Source organism: Serinus canaria, chromosome 5 (genome assembly GCF_022539315.1).
Source record: "Serinus canaria isolate serCan28SL12 chromosome 5, serCan2020, whole genome shotgun sequence".
NCBI lineage: Eukaryota > Metazoa > Chordata > Aves > Passeriformes > Fringillidae > Serinus > Serinus canaria.
This window is the reverse complement of record NC_066319.1, coordinates 26,923,511-26,937,438: the sequence shown is the minus strand read 5'-3', so window position 1 is coordinate 26,937,438 and position 13,928 is coordinate 26,923,511. Positions and strand designations below refer to the sequence as shown.

The 13,928-nt window shown below is 40.5% G+C and overlaps 1 protein-coding gene across 3 annotated transcripts in view; it reads left to right on the top strand.

Moving 5' to 3' along the window:
- Positions 1 to 1,786: 1,786 nt before the first annotated feature.
- The window catches only part of RBM25 (RNA binding motif protein 25), a 32,544-nt gene continuing 20,402 nt past the window's right edge, over positions 1,787 to 13,928 (top strand). Inside the window, exons 1-6 of one of the 3 annotated variants that reach the window (XM_030239901.2) lie at positions 1,819 to 1,912; positions 3,278 to 3,388; positions 8,195 to 8,315; positions 11,954 to 12,003; positions 13,415 to 13,585; positions 13,870 to 13,927. In XM_030239901.2, the coding sequence (XP_030095761.1) occupies positions 8,210 to 8,315; positions 11,954 to 12,003; positions 13,415 to 13,585; positions 13,870 to 13,927 (385 nt within the window). In that variant the 5' untranslated portion in view covers positions 1,819 to 1,912; positions 3,278 to 3,388; positions 8,195 to 8,209. Of the gene's footprint in view, positions 1,913 to 3,277; positions 3,389 to 8,194; positions 8,316 to 11,953; positions 12,004 to 13,414; positions 13,586 to 13,869; position 13,928 lie in introns of all 3 variants that reach the window. The other 2 variants (XM_050974781.1, XM_030239900.2) reach the window with 2 other exon arrangements.

Sequence of the window (13,928 nt, the reverse complement as noted above, 5' to 3'; positions counted from 1 at the left end):
GACAATTGGCAGACAAAAAGAGCACCTCTTAATTTTAACCTCAATATTAAAAGCCATGGAGTGCAATCTTCATGATTGGCTTGAGCACAAAATCCTGGAGTTTGCAGTGAGAACTGAAGAAAGTGAACTGTGATCAGTATCTGGAAAAGGGATCTCAGTTGCATAACTGAAAGGCAGAAAGATAATACAGACACTAGGGGTGGGCAATTCTAAAATCCCATAGCAGAAAGAGTAAAGACAGGAAAGTAGTTACATTTACTGGATGCTTCTGCTGCTATTCTTCCTTGATTAAGAAGGATACAGAAGGCTATGGTTGATTTGTGTAAGAAGAATAAATGCAAAATAGCCTATTTCTTTGGCTAAAAAAATAATGAATGTCTAGTTGAGCAAAGCCTTTGCAATGTTTCCTGTAAATAAAAACTTATTACAGCAGTACAAATCAGATTGGGATTCACATTTCTTTGTTAAGCTGAGCTGTTGTTGTCTGAGCTGTTGAGACAACAAGACAGAGAAGATTCTGAAAATTTTTGTTATGCCCTTTCTCTTTTTCTTGGTTTTCTTAGGTACGCTTATAAATGATTTTAAATATTAACAGTAGTCAGTATTGTGGTCACTAAATTTGTATTAGTTTGAGGGAGATATGCCAGCTCTTTAGAATAAGTTGTAATTAATAGAAAGTAAAAATGCTGTTTCTTGTGGGAGAAAAAAATTACATTCAAACTTGAAGTATTTCTTGAAGTATCTCTTATTGCTAAAATATTTACACTTAGACATCATGTAAAGCACAGTGATGAACAGGACCTTAGTTCCAACACAGTTGTTGGCTGTTCAGTAGCACATATGACATCAGCCAGATAGTTTTAATCTGCTTTGTATTGAAGAAATCATTCTACAGGTGGAGATTTTGTCATTGGACCCTTGTTTTTTGAGCACTTTTCCTTAAACAATGGAAAATACAACACATTTTTTCTCTAGTTAATCCAACACTTTTTAAGCAGATTTATGCACGTGCTCATTTTGTGGTCTACCTCATAATCATCTGTAAGGTCAAATTCCTCTCATTCATAGTCACTTCCTCTTTCCACTTGCAACTCCTTGCCACCAGTGGCGTAACTACAGCAATTACTGTCTTGCATGTCGTGTTGAAAATTGTCTCTTAATGTAGTTTAAATGCTGAAAGTAGGTCAAAGAAACTACCAGTTGAAGACCATGGCTAGGCCCAACAGCACAGCGGCATCTTTCTGATGAGCATACAGCTGCCTAAGGCACGCTCTTTTTGCTGTGTAAATCCTTAGGTCTTTTACAGCACACAGAACCTTCCATGAAAGCCAGTTATATCCTGGGGTGCATCCCAAACAATGCGGGGGGGGGGGGGATTCTCTGCCTGCAGTACAGCCCGTCCCGACCACCGTCACGGGCGGGTCGCAGCTCAGCCTGGCCTGGCTGCCTGGCTGAGGGGGTCATGACGGCTGGGTCAAGACGGGCAAGGCTCCGTGCCACCCACAGCCGGGAGCTTGCCGGGGCCTTTCCAAGGCCTCCAGCCCGCCCTAGCCCCGACCGGCGGCACTTGACCCGACATGGCGGAGCTCCGAGCCGGGTCACGGCCCCGCGCCGCCCCGCGCACTGAAGATGGCGGCAGCGCGCATGCCCCTGGGCTGCCCCGGCGCTTCTGCCCGCCGCCGCTCTATGGTCAGCCGCGGTACTGCCTGGGCACGAGCGGGGGCGCTCTGGCGCGGCCGCGTCTGTGGCGGCGCGGCGCGGTGCACGCCGGGCCGCTGGCGGAAGAGGCGGGTCACATGACCCCGCGCGGCGCGGCGGCAGCGGCTCGGCGCGGTGTGTTCGCGGCCTAGCGGGGCCTCAGCCGGCCCAACGCCTCCCCCGCGCCATCCCCGCCCCGCTCCGCAGCCGACGGGTGAGAACCGAGGGGCTGCGGGGGAAAGGGGGAGGCAGGGAAGGGAGGGCGCGAGGCGGTGGTTTCTCGGCCGCCCGCTGGGCGGAGGCACGGCCGGGACCGGGCCGAGGCCACTGGGCCGCGGCGGGCGCTCGCTCGGGAGGCGGCTCGGGCCTGGACGGGGCGTGGAACGGGCGAGCGGCCTCGGGGCGGTGCTCGCGAGGCTCAGCGCTTCCTCTCCCGCTGAGACGCGTGGGAGTCCATTCCGCCGGCCACGGCGGGAGGTTCGGGAGCGGCCCTGCGGGAGGCGAGGGGAGCCCGTCGCACGTCCGGGACCAGGAACTGCGCGGAGCTTTGCTGGCGCCCGACGCTGTTCCCCGGGCCCGGCCGCCTTGGACTGTGGGTGGGATTTTTACTTTAGCACGTCGGGGAAACCGATCACGCTAGGAAACGCGATATATTGCGACAAAGAAGTTATTGTCCTTAGTGTGGATTGGCATGGTCATCTTTAAACACGTGTTAGCAGGTCGTGCGTACAATAGTCAAGAGTGATTCATCCGTGTCAGGAGCCGTTGTGATGTGCACACGGCATGTTTTTCTCATGATGTCTTTTTCCGTTAAAGAAAAATACCTTTGTCTGCCTGAAGGAGAATTTTTTGTTTCAACACAGGGACTATCCTGAAGACAACTAATGGTTTTATTGTTTCTTTTTTTAAGGTCGCTAACGGCCTAAGAGAAACTCTCAAAAGTTTTATATTTCTTAGCCCATTCAGACTGAAATACACACATACACTGAATTTTAGTCCTTTTTTTGTGTGTGGCAGGAAAGCATTATTTCAGATATTTTATCAGCATTTATGGGGTGAGTTCAGAACAAATTAAAAGGAAGAATAGGAGAGTTTCATACTTTCCTTGTTTAGGAGTGGCATTGATCAGAGAGCTTTGTGTTTACTTGTTTCTCTGCCTCTGAGTGCTCATTCATGTAAGTGCTGTAATGCCACAGCGGTGTTTCTGGTTTGGGAAGAGTCAATAGCCGGGTTAGAATGCAAAGTCACTTACTTCACTAACCAGGGCTTTATATGGGTGCAGAGGCACAGAATTAGGAATTAAATCAAGTATCTTAAAATTCTGATGACACACTTAATGGACCTCTACTTAAAGGGCTTTTGGACTGAGGCTGGTGAACACATTGCTTTTTGTGTTGCTATATAATAACAGTGGGATGCAGCTATTCCGCAGCAATTACTAAACACTTTCTAGATCACCTCTGAAAAACAAGTTAGAGCAAATACTACTATTTTTGTTCTTAGCTTAGGAAATCTATAATATATTTTATCTCTCTCCGTGTCTGTTGTGTTTAACATTTAAATCTTGCTTCACTTGCAGGCCATTTTGGAGAGAACTATAGGGGTCTGAGAAAGCGGTCATTTTCACTGAGGAAACCAGTTGGCTTGGAACAGAAGATTTTTCTTTTAGGGAGCTTTTTTTGGATGACAGGTAGTAATATAAACAGTACTTTTGTTGGGTGACAAGCTAGGAGGCTGCTTTTATAATGGAATGGCTTAAATATCCACCCATCGTGTGGGGACCAGCACACAAACCTGTGTGATAGTACAGACTTTAACAGACGGGTTTGTTGCATATGTTTTCTTCAGGCTGCACAGCTGTTTTTTGCAAGTTATTCTAGACTAAGGGTACAGATTTTTTGTGGTGCAGAAATGTTTTGGGAAAATATTGAAAGGAAGTTAAAATTAGATAAAACGGAATCAAACTAGATCAGCCATAGTGTCACTGTTGCTATGACACCTCATGTATGTATTCCTAAAAGACATGAAGTTTGTGCAATACGACTTGAGGGGTTTTGCAGTCAATTTTAGCTTTGTTTGGTGTAGCAGTAGTAAGTATTACAACTGGTTGCTCCATGGGGAACCTGAGTGCTTTGAAATTGGTTAAAATGTTTTGCAAGTTTCTAAATAAAGTTTCTGATGTGTAAACAGAGATACTAATATTGATCCTGTAACAGTAGTAGAATTATGATGCTGCCCTGAATATACGATGGAATTGCCAATTTAAAATACATTCGTTACCAGCAATTTTTATAGAGTTTACGTTCTGCTTATGGCATATCTCTTCACCCCTATTAAAAAAATGGGGTCAGTAAAACAGAAGGTTAAAAGAATACTATTTAAAAAGAAATTACTGCATTAACAGTGCTGTCAGACAGTACAATCTCAGTCCCCTCTTATTGGGACTTCTAGGAGTCAGAGATGATAAAGAAAGAGCAGGGCAGCAGTGTCTCGGTGATGTTGACTCTTGTTTCATAGTAGTTTTGAGTTCTGTGTGGACTCAGACACTTGATTCCAGCCCTAAGGCAAGCTCTCTGCGTTTGCTCAGCTGTAAATCAGAGCCAGCATGCGCCTAGTGGACAGAGCTCCCTCCCAGCAGGGATCTCACCATGACAGGATTAACCAGTCTCAGTGGATTTTACCAAACCTTAGAACCTATGGATATATCCCTGTACTCTCTCTTTTCAGGAGATTGGTGCAGATTGCTCTGCATGTTGCTTGGTTCCACCAGGACTAAAGTCAGAAGTGCAGTGTAGAAAGCAGCTGAGTTCCTTCTGGGCCAAAGTTGAACCTGGAATATTATAGCTGTGTTTATGTTGCACTTGCCTTAGTAGCTCAGGCTGTTTTTGAGCTGGGTCTGCATAGAGTAAACTTAGGTGTTTTACCATCCATTATATAATTAATCTGCAGCTTAGAGACATGGCCCAAGGCTAATAAGGTATTCACCTACGTTACTGTGTTCACTTGGATCAAGGGTGTGCTCTTGAAGGAAATCTCACAGTCATCATCACTTAAGTCATCACATGTCATATTGGCTTGTGCTATTCCAGTGGATAAGCTGGATTCCTTTTGGATGAAAATATATTTAAAAATGCACTTGTACCTACAAACTGGCATTTATTTTAGTGGGGTGAGCCTCCCCAAAACATGTAGTGTAGACATTAGGGTCTTAATTTCCATTGGTTTTGTTTAACAGACTTGTTCCTATTGTATGGCTTGCTGGCATAGGCACAGCCTAAACTGACTGCACTTTGAGTCTGAGACCTGACATAAATCCATCATTCTGTGAGGTAAAGATACTGTTTTTTCAGTATTTTGAGTGCTATCAGGCCAGATGATCACTGCTTTTCCTGTATTTTTTGACTGCTGTAACATTCATACAGGTTAAGCTCTTGCTTAGAGAGCTGCTAGTTAACCTGCAGCTATCAAGAATGCTGCTTACATTCAGTTTCACTAGAGGCAATACTTCCATAAGTCTGCTGAGGTTTTAAAAATATGTCAGGACTGTTTAGTTTCTTACTTAGACATTTGAATAAATTGGGGAAGTTGGTTGATCACTGTACATTCCTGAGATCTCAGTAAATGCATCAGAAATTGATCACTGAACTGTACTGGCAAGGTAGGAGGACAGTCTGCAGAGAAGTTCAAGGTGCTGTTCCTGAGATGTCTGCAAGTGTATTCTACATAGATTCAGCTTAGCATCTCCTAAATTTTCATACCTAACCTTTGATTTGTAGTTGCTTAGAAATTTGATGCAGAGCTCCGCTGACTGTTAAAAGTGTGTCTATGTATTTGGTGTATTGTCTAGCTCCTGACAGAAAAGAATGTGTTGTGCAGTTCCCTTCATTGTAGCATCTTGGGTGCATCTTCCTCCCTTGTCCAGATCTCTCACTTCTCCAGTGAGCAGTTTCACTCCTGGTATCTTGATCCTCACAGCTTTCATAACGGAAACAGAATTAAACTGTTCTCTCTGCTGCTTTCACATTAGCAGTTACACAGAGTAGTGAGAAGGAGACCAAGGCTTTCCTTAGTTCTGGTTTTGATCTTAAATGCCACAGGCAGCAGAGTTGCTAGGATTGGTCCCTGTAAGAATTAAGTCAGAAACAGGGCAGCTTTCTAGCTGCTGTGAAAATAATGGTACAAATATGGGGGGTGAGGGGAGAAAGAAGGGAGTGCTTTGAAATGAACTGTTGAAGTCCTGTGTGTAACAGTGTGTTCCACATCATCTGCTTGAAAGATTGAAAGACTTAAGTTTGTTCTCTTCTTACTTCCTTTTATGCAGCAACAGTTACTTTGTTGACTGCCAAATCTTTGGTTTTTAAATTTAAATTGTAAAAAAACCCCACCAAACAGTTCCTTCTCTGTGCATATTTAACATCCACTGGCTATGATATGTTTCAGCGTCTTTTAATTCAAAGAACGGATGCAGTTCTTAGTCCCCAGGCTTTTTTTGTTGGCATCTCGAAAATGATGGCTCAGATAAAGTTTATCAGAGCGAGAGAAGGGATTGCACCTACAGACAGCCTGGAAAATTACTTCCCCAGTTATTCTTATATATTTTACAGACCACATGTTAACATCGTGTGGACCTCTAATGGTGCAACTCTGTTGTAGCCTGTTTAGAACCATTTCAGACCCAGTAGCTTATTGTTTGTACCATCTGCCCCAAAACAGCTTTGAGTTTTATCCAGTTGTTTATCAGCTTGAAATGTAGGTAAGAACTGGGAGCCTTGAAGATCTTAATTTTGTAGGTTTCTGTTGGTTATTTTTTTGCGTGTGTGAAAGTTTCTGCCATCTTAGACCTTGTGTCACAGGAGTGTTCGTTGTTTTGCCTGGTGATATATTGATAAATGCCCTTAGGGGTCAATGAATGCCCTCATCACATACCTCGTGTCATTGATGTAGTTGTAAATGTTTCCTTAGATGAATTATGTGATAGGGTTATATATGTATTCTTAGACCAGAATAAGTAAGTTCTGGTGTTAGAAAGTATTACCAAATACATCTGGGTTTCTCTTCCATCCTTTTCAGTCTGCTATATGCATTTATCTCTCATAGTTGTTTCCAGAATCTGAGGAAGTAAAGTTTTTCTGTGTGGTTGTTATTAGAATTTTTTGTATCTTTCAGATGTACATGCTGTTATGGTAGAGTACTGATACTGTCTTTTACTTCTGCTATTTAAGACTAATGGCTTGCTCTTGAACAAGTATGGAAGGTACATCTGTCTCCAGCAAAGCTTGTTTTCCATTCCCTGTGTGTTCAGTGCCATTGTGTTCCTGGCTTGAAGAAAGCATGTTACAGTCTACAATTCTGTTGCATGTATCAGAATTTTGCTTAACATAACTGTTTCTCTAGACAGCCTTGCTTCAGTTTTGACTCATGGTTGCCTGTTTGGAAAGCAGTTGCAGTGCAGATCTGATACTGTAGGTTGTAAGGCAGTCTGTAGAGTCCAATGAGAAATGCAAACGTTTCTGCCGACAGCTTACTGGGTTCTTGTCACTTGTGATACTGTGTCTTCATGATTCATATCCACATGATCCACTGTGTGTGAACTTCTCCAGTGCTTCCTCACTGCAGTGTGAATGTAGGTGTATGCTCAGTAGTAATATTGTGACCAGTTTTGGTTTTTTTAGAACTGAGGGCCAGCCTTCCGTGAAGACTTGACTGCGTAAGGTTACTGAAACAATACTGGAAGCAAGAATGCATGCCTTAGTTGTAGTAAGGGTGATCTTGAGTGTTTTATGACTGGGTGGTCTCTGTTTCAGGGTCAGTAGTATGCATGTAAAATATAATCTGAATAGAAAATGGTGTTTGCAATTATCTTTACTCTCTATGGGAGCATGTTGACCCTCAGCTCGTGGGCTAATGTCCAAGTTGTGCTCTAGGAGATTTGTGGACTGGGAAGTTAAAAATAGATCACAGAACCCTCTTTCAGGCTTTTAACTCTCTTTCTGCTGGGATTTGAGAATCTCCCCAATGTCATCTTAAATACAACTCCCCTTAGTGCTGAGCATTGCAAATGTCCCACTTCATTCTGATGTCTACAGTTGTATTGTGTGTGATCATTTCTTGTACAACAGAACTACTTGCTTTATTGAAAATGTGTTACAAGATCAGTTTTGCTTTCTAATACTGCAAAGATAGCTTTATTTTAAAGAAACTGTACAAACTGTTAAATGCTCTTATTGGTATGAGGAGTCAGATACAGCTTTGTTTTTCACTTCATTCTGAAACACTTCTTTAGAAGTGCTATTTTTAATTGAGAAAGAAGACTTCTACTGCATCTCTAACATAGTGAATAGCTGGGGGAAAAAAAGTTGAAAAAATTAGTTTTAGTTTGTAATTGAATGTCCATATAAAAATTTTAAATAATTATAGACATTTACCACTTCACTGCTTTTGTAATTCGCATTTGGGAACTGACTAGTTCAAGTTTCCTTTTCTGTCTTTTTTACAGATTGTGACTGCAAGAATGTCTTTTCCACCTCATTTGAATCGCCCTCCTATGGGAATCCCAACGCTTCCCCCTGGGATCCCACCTCCACAGTTTCCTGGTTTTCCTCCGCCTGTACCTCCTGGTAAGTTATATTAATATATGGAAGTATTGTAGAATTAAATTTCTTTATATTATTCTGAATTCCTTTAAAAGTCAGTAACGTTTGTAAATAATATATCGTGGTAACTCTGATTTGTGTACATTGCAGTTGAGTTTCTAGTTTTCCCACAGATCATGTCATGTGAGCAAGCTCCTTTTGGTCTACCAAAAACAGTTTACTTTTGACCGGAAATGAAACACTGACTTTTCTTGAGCCTTTATTCAAGACTGAAGCTGAGTGACAATTTCTGTTTATATTAGGTGTTCCAAAGCTACTGTTTTGACAATAATCCACTGTAATAGCCTTTGGAAACTCTTGGGTTCGCTGAGTGTGTGAAAATAGAGGAGTAACTTTCAGAGAAGGTTCAACTTGTTTAGTTGTTTTTCTCCATTTTAATGTCCCACTTTCTTTTTTGTTTCTTAAATTCTTTCCCCTAAATGTCTTGCAAATTTACAGTTAGCCTTATAATTTCTTCTGATCTTCCCAAAATTATTCCTCCCTTTTTCTTTGTTCATCTGTAAGATCAGCCTCTGTTTTTTGAGTTGAGACTAACTGTCTGGAACAGCTTGCTTTCTGTGCATTGTGAGTATACATAATGATGACTTGAGGGAGGAGACCATAGAGCAAGTGGGAGAGGGGAAAGCATCAGAGAATTAACTCTTCAGAATTCATCATAAGAGCTGCAGAAAATAACTCCTGTCTTTTCTGTATTGTCTTAAACTGTTGTACAGGAGTGTTTTATAGACAATAGAGGCATTCAAAAAACAGGTGGTTGAACTACAAAAAGATTTCTGCACATCATTTATCAGACTAATCTTGCATTAATTTTTCAAAACATTTTTCTTGAAAACTATGAGATGTTACCTATTTTCTGATAATGGCAGAGTTCTTGCTTAGGTAGCATCCTGCCATCAGAAATTTCAGGTTGAATTTTAAAATCATACATCTTATTTTTCCTAGCTCCAGTTTGTGTATACTAGTGTATAAAACACCAGATCCTTAAAAAAAATCTTTCTGAAATATATTTTGAAATGCTTGTTATAATTTTTGGCTCTGAACATTTTGCTTCTTAGCATGTGTGACAAAGATCTTTTTGTTCTCTTGTGCTTAAATAGTCTCATTTTAGTATTAGGAATCTAAATAGTATGTAGAGTGGAGAAGACTGGTATAAGGTGAGAATAAAACTTCTGTCTGCATAAGAGAAACATGATTTGCTTGCCTGTGCAGACAACATATTGTGACTTGTAGAGGGAGGATATGGATCTCACTTCTTAGTATAAGCACATCGGTAGAACTGAAAATGCCACAGAGATTTTATGAAATCTGCTCTGAATTTAGTCCATATGTAAGATCACAATTTTAGTGACCTAAAATATTATCTTTAGCTAGCTGTTTGGTCAAAAATTAGTGTCTCATTTACCTCATCCTGTAATTTTTTGATGAGTTGCAGTTGGAGTAGTTTGCTTGCATAATAATGAAGTTAGGAAAGGTGATTTGCTTTGCTTAAAATTACAGTTGCTAAAAACAGGAAGTTTTAACATTTCCCAATATCAGTGTGGAAGATTTGATAAGGAGGTGATTCTGATAAATCTCTGAAGATTACTGGATACCACTAAGGTGTAAAAACCCCCATTTTGCATGCCAGAAATGCTGAAGTAGGTCAGACCTGCAGTCCACATAGGCTGATGCATTGTCTGGGCAGTGGGACTAGAAGGCAGTATTTAGGGTGGGTATGTATCCCTGTCTGCTTTCTGAGTCTTTTGCTTCATACACTGGCAGTGTTAAGGATCTTAGAGTATGATCTGGTTGTTCTTTGTATTTTTCTGGACCTGTCATTTATGAACATTTTGGAATTTTTTACTCTGTTCATCTCTGTCACCTCTTAAACCAAATTTTAAAAGTTCATTAACTGCACTGTGTAAAGTGGTACTCTCTTACTCCTAAGTCTGTCTTTAAACTCGCTGCCTACTCAGTGTCTCCCTCCTTCCCTAGTTCTGATGTGTGAGTCAGGTGAGGTGAGTTTAGTGGTTCTGTACACCTCAGCCACGTTCCATGCCTTGCAAACCTCCACACTTGAAGAGTCTCAGAGTGTGCAGCCTTTCTTAGTAAAGCAGCTCCTTCACCAGTGAAGTCGTGAAGGTGTTGTTCTGTGAGGCTGGGCAGCCTTGGGTTGCAGAGACCAGGTGTGTAGGCCTTAGTCAAAACTGTAGGTGCACCAAGCTTTTATGTAACAGCTAAGTAATGCCTTTATGGTCGTTATGTTTCCTGATGATGCCAAATATTTCAGTGGATTTTTGTGGCTTCCACTGACATTGGGCAGATAATTCTGTGAAACTATCAGTGATAACACAAGTGTGTTTGCTGAGCTATAACTTTAAAAGCCATTGTGATAATTAATATAATTATAGGGCTGCACAGTCTTGCTTGGGAGTAGTTGCTACAGCCTGTGAGATGCTGTGGTGTATTAAATCAGAGAACATGGGAGAGCAATACAGTTTTGATTGTCTAAATGATTTGGTGGAATGAGAGGTAGTATGATCTTAATATGAAGGGACCAAAGAAGAGAATTGAGAGCTGGAGAAAATAAAAACATAAATAAAGCAAAACCAGAGTGGATGAGGAAAAACTTGGAAAGGATGTCTGAGGAGAAGTGTTTTAAGACTAAACACTGGAGAAAGTGGGGTAACATTAGGTCTGGGGGCAGTAGGTTGCAGAAGTTTGTTCAGGATTTTCTGAATACAAAAGGGAAGGATTGAGAGGGGAAAAACAATGAAGTCTCTAGAATGGAAAAAAAAAAGGAGATGCAGGATTCCTGTGAAGAACATGAGATTGACCCCGCTGTTCTCAAGTCTCAATGTGTGTACTGACCAACAAGTAGTTTTGATGAAATCCATTCACTTAATATACTTAACCTCTAAGTTGGCTTGTAAAGATAAAGAGCCTTTCTTATGATCAGATATTGGCTCCTGAAAGTGCTTAAAGCTGCCAGTGAATTTGGTTGTGTAAAAGAGGTATTGCATGGTTTCATCTGATTAAATAATAATTTAAAATATTATTTAATATTAATTAATATTATTGAAATTCTATATTGTTCTAAATTAGATGTTGGAGACTGACAAGTGAAGTATTCACCAGCTTCTCAATAGAGGTTTTTTATGCTGCCTTTATTAAGCTATTCCATAAATAGTGGCATGAAGCCTACTGCCATTCTCTACAGGACCTCATCCCTAAAGCCATGTGCAAAAACCATTGTGCTGTGGGAATTCCGTAAGCTGGGAACAAGATCATCTGTAGGGTAACAGCTGCCTTTGCTCTCAGGCATTCCCTGCCTCATTCATCACCCCACTGTCTTCTAGAACAATATTGTGGCTTGAATATGCTCTGAAAATAGATTTGTGTGTGACAAAGTTGAAATGGTTATACAAGAAAGTGACCAGGATGCTTATGGTATGTTTTATATACTTCCTTGGAATGCTTGAGGAATTACTGGTAATCAGTACTGTGAAATTCTTACACGACCAAAATTGCTGTTTAGTTTGAAAATCATGTATGCATTGATTCCATTTGTATTCATCAGTTCTCAACAGGGCAGACTAATATTATTGTGTTGTCTTTCTCAGGGACCCCTATGATTCCTGTACCGATGGGCATCATGGCTCCTGCTCCAACTGTAAGTATTACAGTAGGGATAAGATTATAGCCAAATAAAATTGAGAGTAAAACTTAATATATGTCAACAGTGTTTTAGTTTTGCTCTATTCTATCAGAATTCTACTATGAAAGGAGATGCTTCATTTTAAATGCAACTATAATGCAAATGTTATGCTAGTTTCTCACCTAGACAAAGTTTGAAGTAATGTCTGGAGACAGCAGCTGCAGAGGTGAAGCAATTCTCTCAAATACAGTGCAGAATACAGTGAAAGGCTTTATCTTTGGTTCATGTGTGCTCTTCCTGTGCAGTACAGTTACATCAGGGAGATTCCAGGTCTTTTACTCTGGAGTTTGGTAGCCATGACATAGTACCCTGGAGGCATTACCTCATCTAGGTTTAAAAAGGCATCACGCAGCACTGCTAGGTTGTCCAAAAACATGTGATTTGACAAGCTTGCAGATAAGCTTGCTGTCTCCATGTTGCAGGAAAAGGAATAATTGCTTCTAATATCCATCTCTGGAAATGCAAATAAAAGGTTTCTTTGTCTATCTTACAAATTTCAAGTTGGAAGGGAGGTTTATGATTTTTGGGTGGAAAAAAATGCGCTTTAAATATAAACGTTACTTCTTGACTTCAAAGTAAGTTACCATTTGTGTGATTTTGCAGAAGTGAAATCTCCGCAAAATACAGTATTTTTGGATAGCTTGTATTTTCTCTTGCTGGAGGGTATGTTCATGGTAACCAGTGTGTTTAAGACAGAGAGACTGAAACAAATTTATTACTAATTTTTGTGATTAGACTAACTTTTAGTAAGTGACACTTTAAGAAAGGTGTTCTGAAAAGAGACTATAGGTGAAAGAAGTGTAGCAAAATGGAGCAGAGGATCCTGCCTGTCTTTCTACAGTTAATTTACAGATGTTTGCTCCTTTACCTAAGGAGGCTTTGTGTTGTCTGTTTATTAAGTGAAGCAGTAGTGTTTATTCACTGTATAAAAGCTTTAAGATCATGTGTCATTTGTCCATTGAAGCCTTTGAGCCAAAGTTACTTTTCTTATTCACAGCTTGGTTTTTACACTATTAGTTAAGGTAATTCAACTTCCAGTGACTCAAATGTTGCAAACTTGTTATTTCTAGGAGAAATAATAACATTAGTGTGTTACTGTATGCTCACATTGAGACCTCCATTGGCTGTATTCAGTTATCTTTTGTTATCTTCCTTTGCCAGAAAATAGCCATCTTTTTTTGTGTTGTAGAAAGTATTAAAGCCTGAACTGCTTATTGGTGTCTTACTCCATAAGCCTAACTGAGGTTCGTATAAAAATTCAAATTTGAAATAAGTGTGCATCCTTAAGTCTCATGTCTTATTAATTAAAAAAAAAACAACAAACCAGTCCAATGCTTTATTTTACAACTTCTCCTCCTCTTTATAGGTGTTAGTTCCTACCACAGTGTCTATGGTTGGAAAACATTTGGGAGTCAGAAAAGATCATCCTGGCTTAAAGAACAAAGAAAATGATGAAAACTGCGGTCCCACTACTACTGTTTTTGTAGGCAACATTTCAGAGAAGGCCTCAGACATGCTCATACGGCAGCTTCTAGCAGTAAGTACAGCAGACTGCTTGTTTAATTTCCTCCCTGGCTGATGAATAAAGGACCCATAAGCAGTGTATTGAAACTTAAAGCAGAGCTATTCCCACTCACTGAAATAGCAGCCCACTATGCCTGAATCCAATAATGGAGAATATAGCTTTTTTACACTAGATGTCTGTGAATATAGGCATCTTTTATTTTTAGTAGAGTTTAATTTTATAATATTTCGCAAAAAGTGGTCACATTTTTGTAACGTTTTGAATATAATAATTAATGATAGTTCTCTTAATTGCAGAAATGTGGTTTGGTTTTGAGTTGGAAGAGAGTGCAAGGGGCATCTGGAAAACTTCAAGG